This window comes from Anser anser (assembly GCF_964211835.1).
Source record: "Anser anser genome assembly, chromosome: 4".
In the NCBI taxonomy this organism is placed as follows: domain Eukaryota; kingdom Metazoa; phylum Chordata; class Aves; order Anseriformes; family Anatidae; genus Anser; species Anser anser.
Window position 1 is genome coordinate 9,604,006 of NC_139724.1, and position 18,958 is coordinate 9,622,963.

The 18,958-nt window shown below is 39.3% G+C and overlaps 1 protein-coding gene across 10 annotated transcripts in view; it reads right to left on the reverse strand.

Annotated features, from left to right (window-relative positions):
• The window catches only part of PDLIM5 (PDZ and LIM domain 5), a 132,561-nt gene that overhangs the window by 76,334 nt on the left and 37,269 nt on the right, over positions 1–18,958 (reverse strand). For all 10 annotated transcript variants that reach the window (XM_083834780.1, XM_083834777.1, XM_083834778.1 and 7 more), the window contains exon 3: positions 15,952–16,103. In XM_083834780.1, coding sequence (XP_083690906.1) covers positions 15,952–16,103 — 152 coding nt within the window. The remainder of the gene's footprint in view (positions 1–15,951; positions 16,104–18,958) is intronic.

Sequence of the window (18,958 nt, forward strand, 5' to 3'; positions counted from 1 at the left end):
ACAGTTATGAATTTCAGTACTTGAGAAGCCTTGAATGGAAAATATTACACATATTTGTTTTTACAAAAACTGTTATATACTATACTTAGCACAGTATGTGTATTTTAGTGACTCCATGTGTCAATGAAACTTACAGTCTGCTCATGTGGCATGGTTTGTATGTAAAGGAAAAATAATCTGTTAGTAATTGAGAAGCTTTAGTTAGCTCTGAAGTCACTGTGCTCATTAAAACTTGGGCTTTTTAAAATCTATAATGTATTTTAGGAATGTATTACACATTCCATTTTTGTGCATAGATACTTAGGGGGTTTTAGGGCATGCTATACAGTCAGTAGACTAGCTAGTCTGGTTTTGGTTGTTTTCCTACCAAAAGCAAGTGCTAAAAGTCCCCTCTCCTGAAGCTCAAACTTTTTCCATAGTTCTTTCTTTTCAGTTGAAACATACTGCTTAGTAAAGCAGCAGTCATAGCCTGAACGTAGCAAACAGATTAGCAACAAAGCAAGCCCTTCAGAACAACTGCCTCTCAGATAACCCATTTAATCACCCACTGAAAACTTAATTATCCAAAAGCAACATCAAATGTCAGCTTAGAAAGCATGTCACCTGCTGACAGATTCTCTATGAACTCTGTGTGTGTCTGTTTCAAGACAATGGCTTCCAGACTCTTAAATTTCACTAGTTTTTATTGTGGAAGATTTCTGCTCAGCCACCACACAAAACTAACTTCTCAAATCTTCATTAAAAAAAAAAAAATAAATCTTTTCAGTGGTATTTTAATATCATGTTAATAAGAACTAGGAAAGTCAGGACATCAAAGCTTGCCAAAACTGTGGGAGAAAAATTCTCAGCTGACATTATAAGCTCAGAAGTTGCAAGACATTAAGGGGAATGCCGAAGACCCAAAAATATGAAAGCATATAAATCTGTTGTGAATTTAAATGTGACAGGGATTGAAATCATTTGCAAATTGCATTTAATGATAGATTACACTCATCTTACGCAAGAATGCTGTAAAAAAAACTAAGACCTAAACTTTCTCCAACAATTTACAAAGTACGCACCAAACACTTTGTTCACATCAAGCTCAATTAAACTAAGCTGAGAAAATAAACAAGAATAAGAATCATTTACTTAGTTTATAAGAGAAGTAGATATCATTAAATTAAAAAAAAAAAAAAAGTTCAGTTCTGGTTCACAGGGACACAACTCCACCATAGGCAGGCAAGTTCTGTTTTAAGCGTTTAAGGCAAGTGAGTGAATTAGTCCCAATTTTTCAGCAGGACAATTACTACCTGAAGTGTTCCTGGAATATCTGCAAGTTTTTTTGTTTGTTTGTTTGTTTTTGTTTGTTTGTTTTTTCCTCCATGTCATCCCTCTACATTTTTTGCTACCATTTTTGTTTTTAAATTTTCATGGATCAGTAGCAAGGGCAAGTCTTTGCCATCTTATATTTTTGCAGAGGCAGCATCAGATGCTTCCCTTGGACTGATTAGTTGTCTTGGGCCTGGGGAGGACAAATATCTGACAATTCCAGCAGCAGCCAGCAGTGTCAGGTCATGTGCAAGACAGAGGAGGGTTGTAGAGCAAACACAAAGCAAATACAGCAGGTTAAAAGGGCAGTTCAAAACCTTTATACAGATGATGTAGCATCTTCTCAAGCCACCTTATTCATCTCAAGAAGGAACGGAAATTTTTTGCTCCAAGCACTTTTTGGGCAGAGGCTCAAACACTGAAGAGCTCAACCAAAAAAGAGCCAGAGGTCAGGAGGAAAGCATGTCCTGTGAGGCTCTGCCCCAGCTAGGTACCAAAGCCCTGTCAAAACCAGAAGTTGCTGCATCTCCATGAAAGAAATAATGTGCACGTGAGCTACTGCAAAGACAACGTGCTTTTTTCTGGCGGGACTAAGCATTCAGCAGTGACTGAACTGAAGGGCGAAGGTTAGAATCCTCAGCACTTCCTAGCACAGGTCTTGAATGACAAAGTTGACAAAGACTCAGAGCAGCTGGAGACCTTGCCAAAAGTAGAAAAGGTGTACAGAAGTGGATAAAGAAGATCTACATTTTCTTCCTGGAGAACTCACCATGTGTTAAGTGAAAGCAGGGATACATTGTGCTCAAAGCTAGAGGAAAAAACAATTAAAGGAAAAAAAAAATCAATGTGAGAACATACTTTCCGTTTGCGCACAGCACAATCACCTTGATGCTGTCAGCCTGCCTGGGATGAGAGTTACATTGGCAGATATGAGAACCAACACCCATAAGACCCCAATTTAATTGTTAGTTACAAATGTTTATGATAATCAAACCCACATCTCTTGTGTAAGCACCCGGGTTTTCACCATGCAAAGGTTACAAAGCCATCCTTCTCAGTGGGGTTTACTTCTCACCCCCCCCTTCTCAGCTGAATCATCAGATACCAGCCAGAACGGGTCTGGATACCAGACTAACAGGTTCACTGATCCAGCACACTCCTCTTTCAGACAAAGCCCTCCCTGCCATTTTTCAATTCTATGATTGTTCAAGCTTACCGTTCAGACCAGAACACGTCCACTGAAACACATCCTATTCAGTGTCAGGCCAAAACACGTCCTATTGGAAAATGTGAGGCAGTGGTGGGACGTAAAACCAACATGTGCATAGCTCTGTTATTCAAGCTACAAGCAAAGCTCAATTTTACTTCTAACACTGAAGAAGCAGCAGCATTAAGAGATGCAAATCAAAGGTCTATTTTACAGGGCAATGAAACTTTGCAGACTATTTTGCACCAGAGCTTCCAAGAGCACAGTTTTCTTTGCATCTTATTTTCTCATAGGAAACATCTCTTTGGGAAGTGAAACCTCTGAGCGCTATAATATCCACATATTATTTAGTAGTTCAAAGCAGAATACTGTTATCACTGAAATGTCAGAACAAATGTAATTATCAGTATTTGCCTAGTAGGATCTTGGCAACAAGAAAACATCTGGAGGGAGAACATACTTTAGTCCACAAGGAATTAAACTGTATGGTGCTGGTCATCATTATAATTTATGTAATACCCGCCACTGAAGTTCTCAGAACCTCAACAGTTATCAAGAAAATTCAGATTTTACTCTGCAAACAGTAGATAAAGATTATCTGCAGAAGAAAAAGAGGAACCTTCTAATTTTAGGAAATAAAACACTGAAGCCTAACCAAGCCTACAGCAAATTCAAAAGTGGTACTAGAAACCATGCATTTAAAACTATGTTTAGTCACTAAATGAGCTCTGACAAATGAAAACAGCATCTGAAATATCAAGATCAAATTATGGAAAATATATTTTGCAAATAGTCCATTTTAAATAAAGTTGTAATTAGATGTAAATTTGTAATTAGTCGCCTCACACAGCAGATAATATCACTAAAGAAACAAAAGTTCTGCTAAATTGTGCTGCAGTGTTTATGGAGCTTTATTGGCCATCACTGTGAAAACTGTGGAAGTCCATTACAAAATTAGGAAATGAAAGCCAGAATTGTGTTAAAGGTCTCCTGAACAGTAATACTTCATGACTATCACTTCAAATAAAACAAAATATAACAAAATCATAAGAATATCACTTTTCTGATGGCTTGCTGTAACTCATTAAAGAAAAAAAAAGTCATATTCAGGATTATTTATACATGGTAGGAAAAGTTACCATTCTGAAACACAGCTGTGAACCTTTTCTAGAGATTAACTAAAAAGTAGGACCAAACTAGGAAGCTACATTAAGAGCAAATGCCATCACATATTAACAGTCAAAATTGGAAGATTGGAAGAATTTTAGGTTCTGCATTTTTCTGAAAAATATATCCAGCTCCTCACTTCCACCTGAAGCCCCCCAGGGATGCGTGTTCCTTTCACTCCTCCACGCTGTGCAAGGAGAGGTGACAACAAAAACTAAAAATCACCCAGAGCAAATGTCTATGGCCACTGCAAGTCTTGAAAATGCCATCGCAGCCTAGAGCACCTGGGAAATGATGACTACGGAAAGGCTAAACTGGTATTGCACTGTCAGCTGAGAGCACATGCTTCACCCTTATGCAGGAAGTTGCCACTTCTGCCTATTAAATAGAATCTTTATAGCATATCACACAGTTATCAACAGTCAGCAAAACTAACTCTTGTAGTAAGAGATTTATTAGAGATCCAAAATGAAGATTAGCTTAATTTTATTCCTGTTTTCCTACACATATATAATGCTTGGAAACTCATTCAATCTACCAATTAGAAGAGTCCATGCTATGAAAGACTGCTTGGAAAGTGAGGTTGATCAGCTTAACAGGCAAGAAAAACTGTATTGAGGAGTTTGCAGTCTGGAGATTACCATTAGGCAATGGTCAGACTCTTTGTAATGCTAGTTACCACCTCAATCAGCCTAGATCTTGTGTATTAAATTTCAGATTGCAAACATTAGTTTACTGCTTACAGCACGAAATAGAAATTTAACCATGCAGAGTACATTAGATAATTCCCTGCTGTCCACAAGGATAACCCCTCAAGTCTGCTTCTTCACATTATGGAAGAATGCATATGCTGGCATCAAGTGAGATGCTCTAACTTCCATGTATTTCCAAGTAATTAAACAGCTTCAGGTAAAATATATATGAATAAAGTATCTTTGTTCCTGTCTTCACAGACAGAAATCAATCATGTCGTATCTCAGCTGGAGTACAGCTGATAATTTAATTTAGTTTTAAAATAGAGAGAGAATAGAATTTGATATTAATAGTTTTGGCTTGACGTTTAGATGTACAGGAACTTTTTAATGTTTTGCTTCTGTAAAACTGCTTTTAAAACTTGCACGATCCTTTTCACCATATCATTTTTGTTTTAACAGTTGAGTCTTTGTTTTAAAAAGTCTCATATCATTGTACATCAGAGTAATTTAATCCCCAAACATTTAGCGGAACTATTTCAGAAGGCAATTATTATCCTATTCATCTTAAACATAGGAATTAAAGAATACAGTTTATATAATAACAAGTGGTAAATATTTATTCTATTCTCTGACATATTGGAGAGATTATGCATGATTTCTGATCTTACAGTAAGGTAGGGTCAGCAAAATCACATCACTTTAAAAAAAAAAAATCTTACTTCCCTGTCTGAAAACAACTTATTTTTTAAAACGAAACCAGCAAATTAAATAAAGGACACATTTTAGCACTAGATTTAACCATATTTGTCAGATTGGTTGTGCTATGCAACGACCTGTACAAAGCAAAGGTATAGACATTTCTCACTAGTTAAAGCACAAAGCAAGAATACTGGTTAAGGCCCTTTAGTTATGACTTGATCCCTTGCAGACAGAGAACCCACCACTTTCTCCCTTTGTTTTCAGCAGAGGATTCTCAGATTACACAAGACTTGCAAAATTTCCCACCCAGCTGCTCATAAACCTCTGTGGATCATAAAATCTGAGCTATCCCCCCAAGGGTTTTGCAACCGGCTAATGCTTATTCCATTAAGGACTCAGAATATGAGGACAGGTACCCTGAATTGTGTTTATGGGCTCTCAGTTTATGAGAGTTCATGACGACCTCCTTATTTTCCTGTCAATGAGGGTGGGATTTTGAAATCTCCTCCTAATCTGACTGTACTGTGGTTCAGCCCACCATGGTACGTAGATAAAAAAACATAAAGCACAAAAGTAAATTTGCTTCAATTGCTACAATCTAAAGGTGACCTTTTCATTTCCCTGGGGGCAAACAAACCAGGAGAAGAAGGAAAAAAAAAAAAAGACATTAAAGACATCGCATACTTCCTTTTCATTCTTCACTGAAACAAATATTTAATTCCAGGGCTATTTCTTTACTTCATTTTCTTTGACTCCTGCATTTTTTTTTTTTAAGTGCTGTGTATAACCAGGCTTTTCCTGCATTTGTATTAATGATATGGTATGGGGGGAAATATATATTTATTTTTTACTATAATTTTGGTTACATACATATATTTATACAGAAAAAAAAAAAGTCTTTAAACTTAAAGTTGAAGGAAACATTTTGATGCTCAGTAAATAATGATCTGCCCATGGTAACTGGCATTCTCCACTATATATTTACTATGTTTTTATATTCCTGTGTTACTGAAACACCTTTACAAATTCTTATTCGTTGCAGCCCTACAGATCCCAGACAAAGCTCTAATGTACCCAACATGTGGAATGCTACTATCACTTAGCTAGCCCTCACTCCCACCCATTTTTCTGGCAGATGTGTATGGACCACCCCCCCCCAAAAAAAAATCAAACCAAAACAAAACAAAAAAACAGAAACCACTGAACTCCATTTTTACCCTGCAATCTTCCATTTTCATCCCAGCAACTTTCCTTTGATCTTCAAGGCAACCCTTTAGTTTGTTAGGTTCATTTAGCTGCAGAATGTTTTGTGGTTCATCTAATTGCCAGTTGACGTGCAGCAAAATGCTGCGCACAACAAAAGGTTTTGAATTCCAGCTGGAAGCAAGAGATGAACCCTTCCATTTATTTAGTTTGTGGGCAGACTTTCCAAAGGCATGGCTTAGCCAGCAAAACCTGTTCAGCTGCTGAACAAGGAGCAAAAACTTTCTACCTGGGCTCCAATAAACAAGAAGTGCAAACATTTATGCACCAAGACACCTCTGCATGCAAAGAAGAAACCAGCATCTCCATTAGCTTTGAATTCTTCCCACAGTCTTCTGCCCAACAGTGCTTAATTTCAAAACCAGATGAAAACATAAGGCCCTAGGGGGACTGAGTTGCTTGCACTGCAACATACTGCATAAAAGGCCACACGCAAAACCCTTTCAGCTTCAGAGAAGCTCCTGTTAAGATGTAAACATATGAGCCTTCAAGCCTTCAGGTCAGCTATCACCTTGTACCTCAGCCACACAGCAATAGTCGCAGCCTCAGATGCGGTGAGGGAAGGCAACAGTCCTTGCTTTGAGAGGACAAGGAAGTCTTCAACAAAACATGACCAGCAGAGCTGAGGGAGGTGTGAAAACCACCGGGCTCCAGACCAGCAGTGCCTCACGTCCAAGCCTTGACGTTGGTGCTTACAAAGCCGACAAGAACTTTAGGAGCCTGCACAGAGTTCATAGTATTTACTTCAAAGGAACAGGCTCAGAAACAAATTCTGCAAATTTACAAGTTAAAAATGGCTTTCTAACCAGCACCTGGTGGCTGTACCTTGCACAGCAGTGTTTCTCCTGCAAGTCAAGCTACCTCCAGACGCAAAGGCAATGCCGACCAAAGCAGTTGGTGATTTTCATTCCAGGAGCATTCACCCTTGGATCACCTCTTCCTCATACCAAATATCTCCACCAGTGCAGGAGGCCAGGCAAGTCCCCAGCTTGGCATTTCTCCTCAGCCCCATTGAGCAGCCCAGTGTCACAGAGCAGACCTAACGGTCTAGTGGAGGACTAACCCTTCCTTACAGCCTGATTGGCACAGCTCTCCTCCCCAAAAGCTTTCACAGAATCACAGAAGGGTTGAGGTTGGAAGGAACCTCTGGAGATCATCTAGTCCAACCCCCCCACCAAGCAGGATCACCTAGAGCACATTGCACAGGATGGCATCCAGGTGAGTTTTGAATATCTCCAGAGAAGGAGACTCCACAGCCTCTCCGGGCAACCTGTTCCAGTGCTCTGTCACCCTCACAGTAAAGAAGTGCCCTCTCAAATTTACATGGAACTTCCTGTGGTTCAGTTTGTGCCCGTTGTCTCTGGTCCTATCACAAGGCACCACTGAAAAGAGCCTGGCTCCATCCTCTTGATACCCTCCCTTCAGATATTTATACACATTGATAAGATCCCCTCTCAGTCTTCTCTTCTCCAAGCTATACAGGCCCAGCTCTCTCAGCCTCTCTTCGTATGACAGGTGCTCCGGTCCGCCATCTCAGTAACCCTCCACTGGGCTCTCTCCAAGAGACCCACATCCCTCTTGTACTGGGCAGCCCAGAACTGGACATGGTACTCCAGGTGAGGCCTCACCAGTGCGGAGGAGTTGGACAGGGTTACCTCTCTCAACCTGCTGGCAACACTCTGCCTAATGCAGCTCAGGATACCAGAGGGGCCCATTGCTGGCTCACGGACAGTCAGAGTCATGGAGTGTTTTCAGATTTCTGAAATCAGATGAGTTCTGTGCTGCTGGAATAGAGAATTTGGAAACCAGGAGATGGACTACAGAACAGTCACCAGACAGTTTTACTCAATATGCTCAGAGGGATGTTTTATTTTTCTTTGCCTTATTGCTTTTCTTGCCTGGTCATGCAGGCTCTCTCCTGCATATGTTTTTGTTTTTAATGGAGGCTCTTCTATTACCAAGTTTTCCTATTTCTAAATACCTGGCTTTGTAACCTGAATGCTTCTTTGCAGGGAAAGGTGCTTCCAATTCCATCAAAACAATAAGATGAAACAAAACCAAAAAGACTCAGGAATTTTAATATGCTGAGCAAGACAGATCTCTACCTGCATCGTTAAGCCAGTTAATTCATTCCACAAACCTCAACTGTTCTGAGCTTACAGACTACTGAAAGCTTATATAACTGCTCTTATTTTCTTCTTTTAAATAAGAAATACTTCAGCCGAGAGCTTGACATCTTTCTGTTGACAGCTCCAGATGTGGATGGCAGCCCACTCACGCCTTTCTCTGTTACCCTATCTGGCTTCCTCCCACCCCAGTCCTCTCATACTTTTCCAATCTGCTCTACTCCACCTCTTTCCCTCTCTGGATGCCCTTCACTTCCCCCCCTGACTTTTCAAACTTGTCTCATGCCCCTCTTTACAGTCACACCAACACCTTTTTTCTTGGCACAGGCCGCTGCATGCCCACCCTCACAGCCACGCATGCCTCAGGCTTTGCAAGCCCAATATCCTCAACCCACTCTGGCCTAGAAGAGCCACAGTTTTTAAGTAGCAAAGCTTTACCAAACACATCTATACCGATTTCCCAAGATGTACAGCCTGGGCTGGATTTTCAGACAGATACCTTTAAAACACCAAGTCTTTAAGACTACAAGTTCCTCATCACATTTAGTAAATGGCATTTACTTTCTAGTAAAACTTCCAGAAAAGTCTCCGCTCAATAACAAATTTCAACAGGAATGCTTAGATTTTCACAACATTGTAAGCAGCTCTACTGAGCAAGCTACCTGAACAACCACTGTCTCCAAGCCTAGCGACATATAATAAGAAAAGAAGAAGAGCAAACCTCTGTCTGGGAACCACTATTTTTTGGCCAGTTTATTTTCAGGCATAATTACTCAAAACTAACATTACTGATTGAGGGCAACAATCTAGGATTGAGGAATAGGTTGCCAAAGTTTTTGACTTGCAGCTAAACAACAAATGCATAGTTATTTACATATTCACACCCATATGACCTCTATCCAGTTTTGTATTTTTTCCCCATGTCTCAGCTCATTTTCAGAAGGGATAATGGTGCCTATTCCCTTAATTAGCCAACACTCAGTTTAGACATCCTTGAAAGAGGAGTAATGCCAGAATTATTACAGAAAGAATTCCAGCAAAAATATATTGTCAAATTTAGAAGAAAAAAAAGACTCACGTTGTGATCTTTTAAACAAATTTAGTGCATATATTCAACTAGCACAGGAAAAACAATCTTATTTTATACGCTAAAAAAGCAAATAACTGAAGAAAAAAGATAAAATGAAAATGCCTATGTAAGGGAAACAATGATGACTAGTAAACCAAAGTGGGAGAAAAATAAGACTTCCTAATGCATTCTTATCATAGCTTTCTTATAAAGTTTATCCTTATATGGTTTATGGAAACAAAATATCCACCCCAAGCAACCCATGACTCATAAACCTTAAGTACAAGTCTTAACCATCACCTAAAGTGAAACTTGTGTTGTTAGTAGTTTGAAATCCTTCCTATACTTCTATTCTTCTAGTGATTCCTTTTTAATTTATTTCATTGTTTAATTATAACTTTACTTTTATTATAAGAACCTCTCCTGACATTTTATTTAGCGGTTATACTGTTTCCTCACCTTTCCATGGAGACTATTTAAACTTTTAACCTTTAGGACTTCTGATTTCTGTAACAACAGCTAATCCTGGCTCTTGGGATCAGTGGTACCATTTCCTCCTGCACTGCTGATTTTTATTTTTGTGAGACAAAACAGTTTACAGCCAGGCTACATTAGGGGAATATTTTGACACCTAAGGAGCAAAGCACTGAAAAGGTTCTTAAAACTTGGTCTATATCAAATTGTCTCACTTCCCTATTTTCAAAATGGAAATGAGACTATCCATTTTGTCCATATAATTTGTCAGAATACGAATTACTCACAGCAAAAAGCTCTTCTTCCTGTGCATTTCCCTAGCATATCAGGGCTCTTGACAAAATAAATGGTAATATCATTTCATTGTTTTTTATTAAAAGCAAGACTGGGAACAATAAAAATAGTGAGTAAAAAACATACAGAGCTAGTCTTACTGCAGACAACCCTTTCTGAAATGGATAAGTTGAAAAACGAACTTACAAAACAGAAATCAAATTATCCATAACAGTTTTTCCTTATTACCCCACCGTAAAACATGAGAATTTCAGATGTCCTTAAGCTGGAAGTCTAGACTTTGTATTTCCTGAAAGAAAAACTGAAAAGATGAGGGAGAATACTGTGATAAAGATTTCATACTCAGGAGAGAAGGTAAAATAAATGTCACTGTTTTTAATACGTGGGCTTAGCAATTTGTAGAACCCAGCCTTAAGGCTCATCTGAACTTTGGTTCTGAATTTGTCCTGCCAACATGGACATCGAGATTGCCCTGCAGGCTCTAGCCTCACACGAGACTCTTGGACAAAACCAAGACAAAAACACATAGGCATTGATTGCATTGCAACAACCACGTTCATTTGCAATCCATGAAGTCAACTGTTGCAGAGGTGGAAGCAGCATTAGAGTAACTGCTCACGGCTCAGATACAGCACCCAAAAAAGACTTCTGAAGCACTGCAATATAGCGAGAGAGCGTTAAATAACCTCAAGGACCCTCCTTCCTTTCATTTCTCAAGCCAAATGATCCCAGTTCCTTATGTCCTATAGGGCTAAGTTCTTAGGGAGAGATGAAAAAAATTTAATAGCAGTACCATTTTCTCACTATAGAGATCTGTTTTATGAATTAGAGAAGTTCCATATTATAAAAACAAAACAAACAAACAAAAAAACCCACACCACCACTTTCCAGGCTTTTCTCTATTGTTTGTTTGTTTGTTTTTCTTAATCCCTATGGTGCTGATTGCCACTGTTTCCAGAATTTTCACAGGTATCATGCTCCTGTGGAAGAGTAGAAATACACAATAATTATCATTCTCAATTCCAAAGAATCATTAAGGCAGAAGTCTGGAGAAACAGTCCCCCAAAACAATATTTTAAATAGGTGATGGCTCTTAGCTTTCAGTAACTTACAGATTTATTTATGGAAGTCCTTACTAAATTACTGAAGATGAATATATAACCAAAAAGCAAGCATTTGTTTTCCATCTGTCCTCATGGGATCGACAAAAGGGCTTTAACAGAAAAATAAAATATTGGGGTGAAAAAAGCAAGATCTGAGAGAGATCCATGCCACAAAGAAAAATTCCCTATATATGAAATGCATTTAAAGTTTAAAAGAAGAAAAAAAAAAAAAAAAAGAAAAGCTAAAATCCCCTGTTATAAAAGGGAAAAGAAAATAAGAAAAAACACTCCCTTGTTTTTAAGCCATATCTAGTAAGAAAAATGAACAAATAACATCCCCAAAATATATTTTCAAAGTTTTGAACTAAAATGATAACCTTCATACTAACCAGGAAGAGTTATGTCCAGAACTAATCAATTTTAAAGACAACTACCTGAAAATAGTTCCCATCACATGGAAATATTAGGCACCTAGTGCTGTACACAGCTGTCAACTACAATTTTATTTATTTGTATTTAAGTAATCTCCAAGAAAAGTGGGCTTTCAATTATGACAGCTCTAATTCCAGTTCTTTCCAGTGGCAAAGATAAAGTATTTTAAAAAAAACAGCATGTGATATTTGCCTTACACGTGAAGAAAGGAAGCTTTCTTTCTCCCTTCAAATATTATGCTAACATTCATTTACAAGTTACAAAACATCTAAATTGGTCTTCCACAAGAGGTATGTGAACATCTGCCTCCATAAACATACTCCTTTCAAGCTGTAAACAAAGCTTCTGAAGGCATTGCTTTAAATACGCCTGCCAGGCTAACTACTTCTTGCACCTTAATTTCTTTCTCTTCATTTTATTTTATTTTATTCACTTTGCATAAGGAACAGGTGAAGTCAAGTGAAAACCTGATCAGCAGTACAAAGTTGTAACAAGTTAAAATATCTATAATATGGAAATTGGTCATAAGGACTTGTTTCTGTTGTTTTTGCCACATATATTCATGAAGTTATATACATAGACATAAAAGCTGTAACTATATAAAATAAATTTTATTTTCAACTAACAATTGCTCTGATGATTTTAATTATTCTCTCCCAAGCAAGCTGCACAGCCAGTCCCATTGTGAGGCAGGTCATGTACCCAGCAATTTTTCCTCATGTTGCAATTATTTTCACACCACACTAAAGTCTGTATGATCACATTCACTTCCACACGCTCAAGATTACATAAAACAGCATCCGTAGATGAGTGTACAGTACTTCTTACTATTTATCTTGAACAAAGGTTATTGTTACCCCCAGAAATGTACCAGATGGAAAAACATTTTGGTTCTTATGACTACCTTCACCAGAGTTCTTTCACATCTTTCATAAAACAGTGCATGGACAAGCTCATGCTACAAAAGCCATTAGCTCAAGCCGTAACAACCTTCCAGTTTTCTTGGTACCCAAAGTAATGCACTGACCAACTGATCATTGTTTTCGTTTAAAACAGCAGAAAACTAGGAACATTATCTGGAAATTTGTACATATTTTTAGGACTAACCTCAGCACTCTCACATCATAGCTCAAGCAATCAGTAGCCTATGTAGAAGTATACAAAAGCGCAAGTGTTTAAAAGGAAAAAAATAATTACAATATGTAAAAAAAAAAAAAGATTTTCCGTTTCTATTTATGACACCAGCAAAATTTAAAAACCAACACTGTTTTCACATTGACAGTATCTTCTCTTTAATCTTTCATGGGAGCAATAATGGCTCAAAATACTTTATTTGGTTTTGTTTTGTTTTAAGAGAAGAGACAGCAACAGAAGAATACTATTATGGAAATCTCTCAATATTAAAATGCCTTATCTCGCCACCCTGTTTATACCCTCAAGTCATCCTTCCCATGGGCAACCGGTATCTGCAGTTAGTTTGAGTCAACCCAGCTTCCCAAAGCACTATCTTCCAGCCTCAAAAAATAAATAATCCATCAAAGCAAATCTTTCACAGGCAGGGGAGCCAGGAGTGCACTGCCCATGGCTTTGGTTTCATGGGATCCAGGCAGAATTAGAATCAGCTGAGCCCATGGGAGCGCAGCACAGCCGTGAGACAGGACATCTGTCCCACCCCCAGATGCTGGGAGCTGAGGCTATTTCTTTGATCTCTGCTAGTCTGAACCCAGCTTAGCCTTCAGCTGTCAGGTAGCAGACGCCAGTGAGTCACTTCCTAGGCAGGGTAGGAAGGGTGAGAACAGGAGGGGACTGGGCTAAACTCATGATTAATTCGATTTTCAAACCACAGAGCAGTCATCTCTGCACCCAATCAGACAAGTTACTGCCTGAACGGGACACACCTGCTATTCCTTTCTGATATCTGATATTAACCCTGCCCATCAGTTTACAATGGTGGGAGAAAGTGGGTCAAACCCCCACACTGATGGTTACCTGCAGGGGTGACTCAGTGGGATCCTGGAAAGTGCATTTCCAAATGACCTGCTTCCCTTGTTGAGAACCCGAAAAGCAAATGACACACTCGACACGATGCATGATTCTTCTGATGAGCTGGTATAATACCTTTGTTTCATCAAGAATCTCTTAATGCCAACTTTACAAGTTTCACTGGAGAAGATGCCCCAGGCATGAGCCACGCCACAAGATACTCCTTTCTTCAGAGGCTGAGCAAAAGGAATCCCTTATTAAGGGCAGCTAAGGACCAAAGTACAGCAGGACAACAGACAAAACAAGAAACAACAAGCAAGGCTGAAACTGTACCCTCTCAGAAAGGAAAGCGCTCAAACAACTACTCAGCTACATGTCATGTAGAGCTGGGAACAACCACCACCACCCTGGAGAGCCGGACATTAGTCAGACCTACAGCCATGTCATCTCTTATTTTTGCCCTCTGAGAGGGGTGTTCCTTTCAATAAAGGCAGGATAATATTTCAGGAAAGGTAATAACTGTTGAAATTATATTGTTATGGGACTTAACACTCACTGAAGAACTTTGCACTGCTGAAGGAGGGCACAAGCAGCAGGGTACAACGGCTGTTATTTTCTTTGATAACAAGAAAAGATGGTTCTCATTATGCGATGGCTTCAGGGGCCAATTTTTCTGCAAGATGCTCACTCGCATCATTAAATAAAAATAGCAGTCTTCTAATAAAAGCCAATATTTAGCCCCGGGAGACTTTTGAGAGTCTAAAGGAATTTGTTGTGCTGCTGCTCTTCCTGCTTCGGTTCCACTAACCAGCACATGAGCATCCAGCTTCCTTCTTCCAACCTCACCCAAAATATAGTCCCATGGTAACAGCGGTATGCTGAAATTCCAGAAACAGTACATTTCGGAATGGGGAGGTTGGCCCAAGCTCTAACTTCTATAGTAGAAACTGCAATTAGCAAAAGGAGGCTGCAACTTTGAGTAACAGCAGCAGCATTTTGGGAAACATTTCGCTCCAACACTGAGCTGCAGTATTTTCATCCATGTAACTCAAGAGTTGACTGTTTAAAAAAATCCGTGATTCTGTAGCAGGGGGATTCAAATGGAGGTAATATATTGGAAGGTAATGCTTAAATAAATAGACCTATGAAGAAGCCAACTATTTACTAAGACGACAGAATTCCTGGAACTGGTCAATGTAGTACCTCACTTTTGTCTTGAAGAAAATTGAACACACTTCCCCTCAACCAAAATCCAATGCACAGTTCAGTTTTGTGGAGCATTGAGTATTATATCTTGCTTCACTTTGACTGCTTTTCATACCTTAACTTTGCCTTTTTGTTACCATTTACATGCAACATCAACTCATTAACCAAAAATAAGATCAGATCTTCTATTAATAGTGTTCTAATGCCTCCTATAATTTCTCTAGTAGTAGGTCCTAAACTAATTGTTTAAAAGAACATTTCACATTTTGTTTCATCATTTTTAGTGCTTGTTTGTTTAGTGACCAGATAGTCATCCTATGCAATAGTGCAATCTCACCACTAATGGTTCAAGAAAATTTTTATTGGAATATACTCAACCAAAACTATTGCAGGACTCTTGAGGGGAGGAAAAAAAAAAAAAAAGACTGATCTGCCACATTAGCTGTTGTTCCAAATGCAGGAAGTTCAAAAGGAAGCTGAATGACACTATGGCAGCCAGATGTAACGGGAAGTTTACAAATAAAATAATGATGTAGGACTTGACACAAAAAGATATGCCCCTAGTCAACTGGAGGAAGAGAGGGGAAAAAGCCTGGTGAGACCTGTTTTTAATTAAAAACTGTTAATGAAACTTAAGTTCAAAATGAAGAGGAAATAGACTTCTTACAATATAGAGGAGGTGACAGAAGGTTGGAAAAGGTCTTTGTCTATTCATGTAATTAACAACTAATAAGTTTTCTAAAATGCTATAAATCAAGACATGTTTCAGGCTACAGCAGTGTATCTTTCAATCACCGCCATTTAACTCTATGCACTTTGCCAAACCACTTACATGCTTTTATCCTCCAAACAACTGTTACGATGATGATTAATTCTCCTTCCAAAAAAAAAAAAAAGGAGAGAGAGAGAAAAGCTACCTTACCTTTGCAGAGTCATGTTCAGATTGCCTGTACATGCCTTGATCTTGTTTTGTGCTTCTAGGTGAGTCATCCCGTCAGTACTTATCCCATCAATGGTGAGAACCACGTCGCCAATCCCCACGTGTGCTCGGGCTGCCTTTCCACCGTCACTAAGCTGAAATACCATGAAAGTGGCAAATGAGAAACTTGAATGACTTATGTTTATATTCCTTGAATACAGGACCTCAAAAGATTATTTATACACTGTGGTGCTCATAGAAACGGAAACGGAAAATAAAAAGTTATCATTTCTCCTTTGTGAGTATGTTCCTGTGGAAATTACAGTATATCTACAATCTTTTTTTCTGGTAAAGCAATATTTATAATTTCTTATTTCATGTGAATGACAGGAAAAGCATTGCACAGCATTATCCATTTTTCAAAATCAAACTCCACTTCTACTTCACTGGCTGACAGCTGTGCACATTCACTAAGAGACACAAGCAGGGATAGGCACACAAAATTTCCTGGATGCTACATTTCAGTTTCTTATCTCTTCACTTCAGAAATTTCTCATAAAGGAGGAAAGAGGAAGGCTAAACCATTTTTTTCTATACTAGATTTTCAATGTAAGCCATCTATTCAAAGTTTATGTATTTGTCAATGGCTGCTCATGTGTATGGAAGACGTCATCAGTAGTGAAACTGACTTTTCCCCAGCTGCAAATACTAGAAAGTCAAAAGTTCAACACTGCAGACAGGCCAGTTAGAGGATTTTGTTTTGCCTTATTCTTGGTAGGTTTATTAGGGAATAAGAAAGGCCTCTTGAAAAGTTCGCGTCTTTGATCAAGGTCACTGCTGAAGTTCAATTCAACTGCCTTTGGTCCACTTGAATGAAGCACTTTAACAACAGAAACCTTTGTAAAGTTCACATTATTGACCCTGACTGAACAATAAATTAATCTTTTCATTTGAATTCAACTAGCTTAATTACCAAGAATAGAAATAAAAATAAGGCAACACATAGCAAGATCTACGCACTGACATACCCATGGTACTCAAGCTGTTGATCACTTCATATCTGGCTACAGAGAACAGTCCTGTGTGGTGCAAATTCCCTTTTTGTTTCCAGTTGTATTCCCTCTCCTACAGCCAAGAAGCTGTAATTGCTTCTTCAGGGAATTGAGTGCACCCTCACTAAGTTTGCAGACAACACCAAGCTGGGGGGAAGTGTTGATCTGCCAGAGGGTAAGAAGGCCCTGCAGAGGGACCTAGACAGGTTGGATGGATGGGCAGAGGCCAGTGGGATGAGGTTCAACATGGCTAAGTGCCGGGGCCTGCACTTTGGCAACAACAACCTCATGTAGAGCTATAGGCTTGGGGCAGAGTGGCTTGAAAGCTGTGCACAGGAAAAGGACCTGGGGGCGTTGGTCAATGCTCACCTGAACACGAGCCAGCAGTGTGCCCAGGTGGCCAAGAAGGCCAGGGGCATTCTGGCTTGCGTCAGGAATAGTGTAGTCAGCAGGACCAGGGAGGTGATCGTCCTCCTGTACCCTGCTCTGGTGAGGCAGCACCTCGAGTACTGTGTTCAGCTTTGGGCCCCTCACTACAAGAAGGACATCGAGGCCCTGGAGCGTGTCCAGAGAAGGGCTACGAAGCTGGTGAAGGGCCTGAAACACAAGTCCTGTGAGGAGTGGATGAGGGAGCTGGGATTGTTATGTCTGGAAAAGAGGAGGCTCGGGGGAGACCTCATTGCTAGGCCTACCTGAAAGGAAAGTGTGGGAAGCTGGTGGTCAGCCTCTTCTCACAGATAACTAGCGATAGAACTAGAGGGAATGGCCTCACATTGCACCAGGGAAGGTTTAAGTTGGAAAGTAGAAGACATTTCTTCTCAGAAAAAGTAGTCAGGCACTGGAACAGGTTGCCCAGGGAGGTGGTGGAGTCACCGTTCCTGGAGGTGTTTAAGGAAAGGTTGGACGTGGCTGTTAGGGACATGGTTTAGTGGGTGACATTAGTAGTAGGGTGATGGTTGGACCAGATGATCTTGGAGGTCTTTTCCAGCCTTAATGACGCTATGATTCTATGCTTGGAAGTTACACATGCAAAACCTCACAACTCTTTTTTTTTTTTTGCATGCAAGTGTGAGTCTATTTCTTGAAAAAAAAGTGCTATGTTTTTAGAGAGGTGCTGAAGTAACAAAATTACTTCATCTTTATTTCCAAAAGTGGACTTCTCCTTGGACAACAATCACATACTAGCAAGTGACTTCTCCAGGGGAGGCAGAAGTAAGCCTTTCATCCACATTGTCTACAGCCTCTCTTTTAGTGCATCCAGTAGCCACCAAGAAGTTACCCCTTTCAACAATGACCAGCCACAAACTACAGTCATCAGTCTCCACAACACTTCTATAACAATTGAAGTAAGGCTAAATCTTGAAAACAGTCTTTGGCAAAGGGTTAGATACACATAGAATACAAGGGACTTTTTGTATTTGTATATAAACAGTATATGAGAAGGATGTCACCTGTCAATAACCTTGTGGAAAGTACACCATCAGCCTACTAGATGTGGTTAAGTCTTTCTTAAAAACTCAGGGACAATACAAGACAGCTGTGATATGTATCTGACAGCATCTGAAGACAAACACTTTTGCTTAATGCTGCAAGACAAGTGCCAATAGAATACTTATATAATTTGACAACATATTTTTTAAAGCAGATTTCACACTCAGTGGGTCATGGCTGGCATTTTCCCACATCAGTCACTATTAAACAGACATTCATAGTAGCAATCATTAGCAAGTCAGAACAGCCAAAAATTCAAACAAACCCTGAAAAATCCTTCTATCTGGTGTTAATTGTATTTTATCAAGTACATTATCTTAGTGAAAGGGGAAGCAGGAAAGGTAGGAAGACTTGTCATCTCGTCAGATTCAAAATAGCAGTTAGTCCCTCAGCATGGTAGGTGAACACAAATATTTCACCCAGAGTTGAAATTGAATGGTGCTAACAAGTGGAAGGCAGCAGAGCAA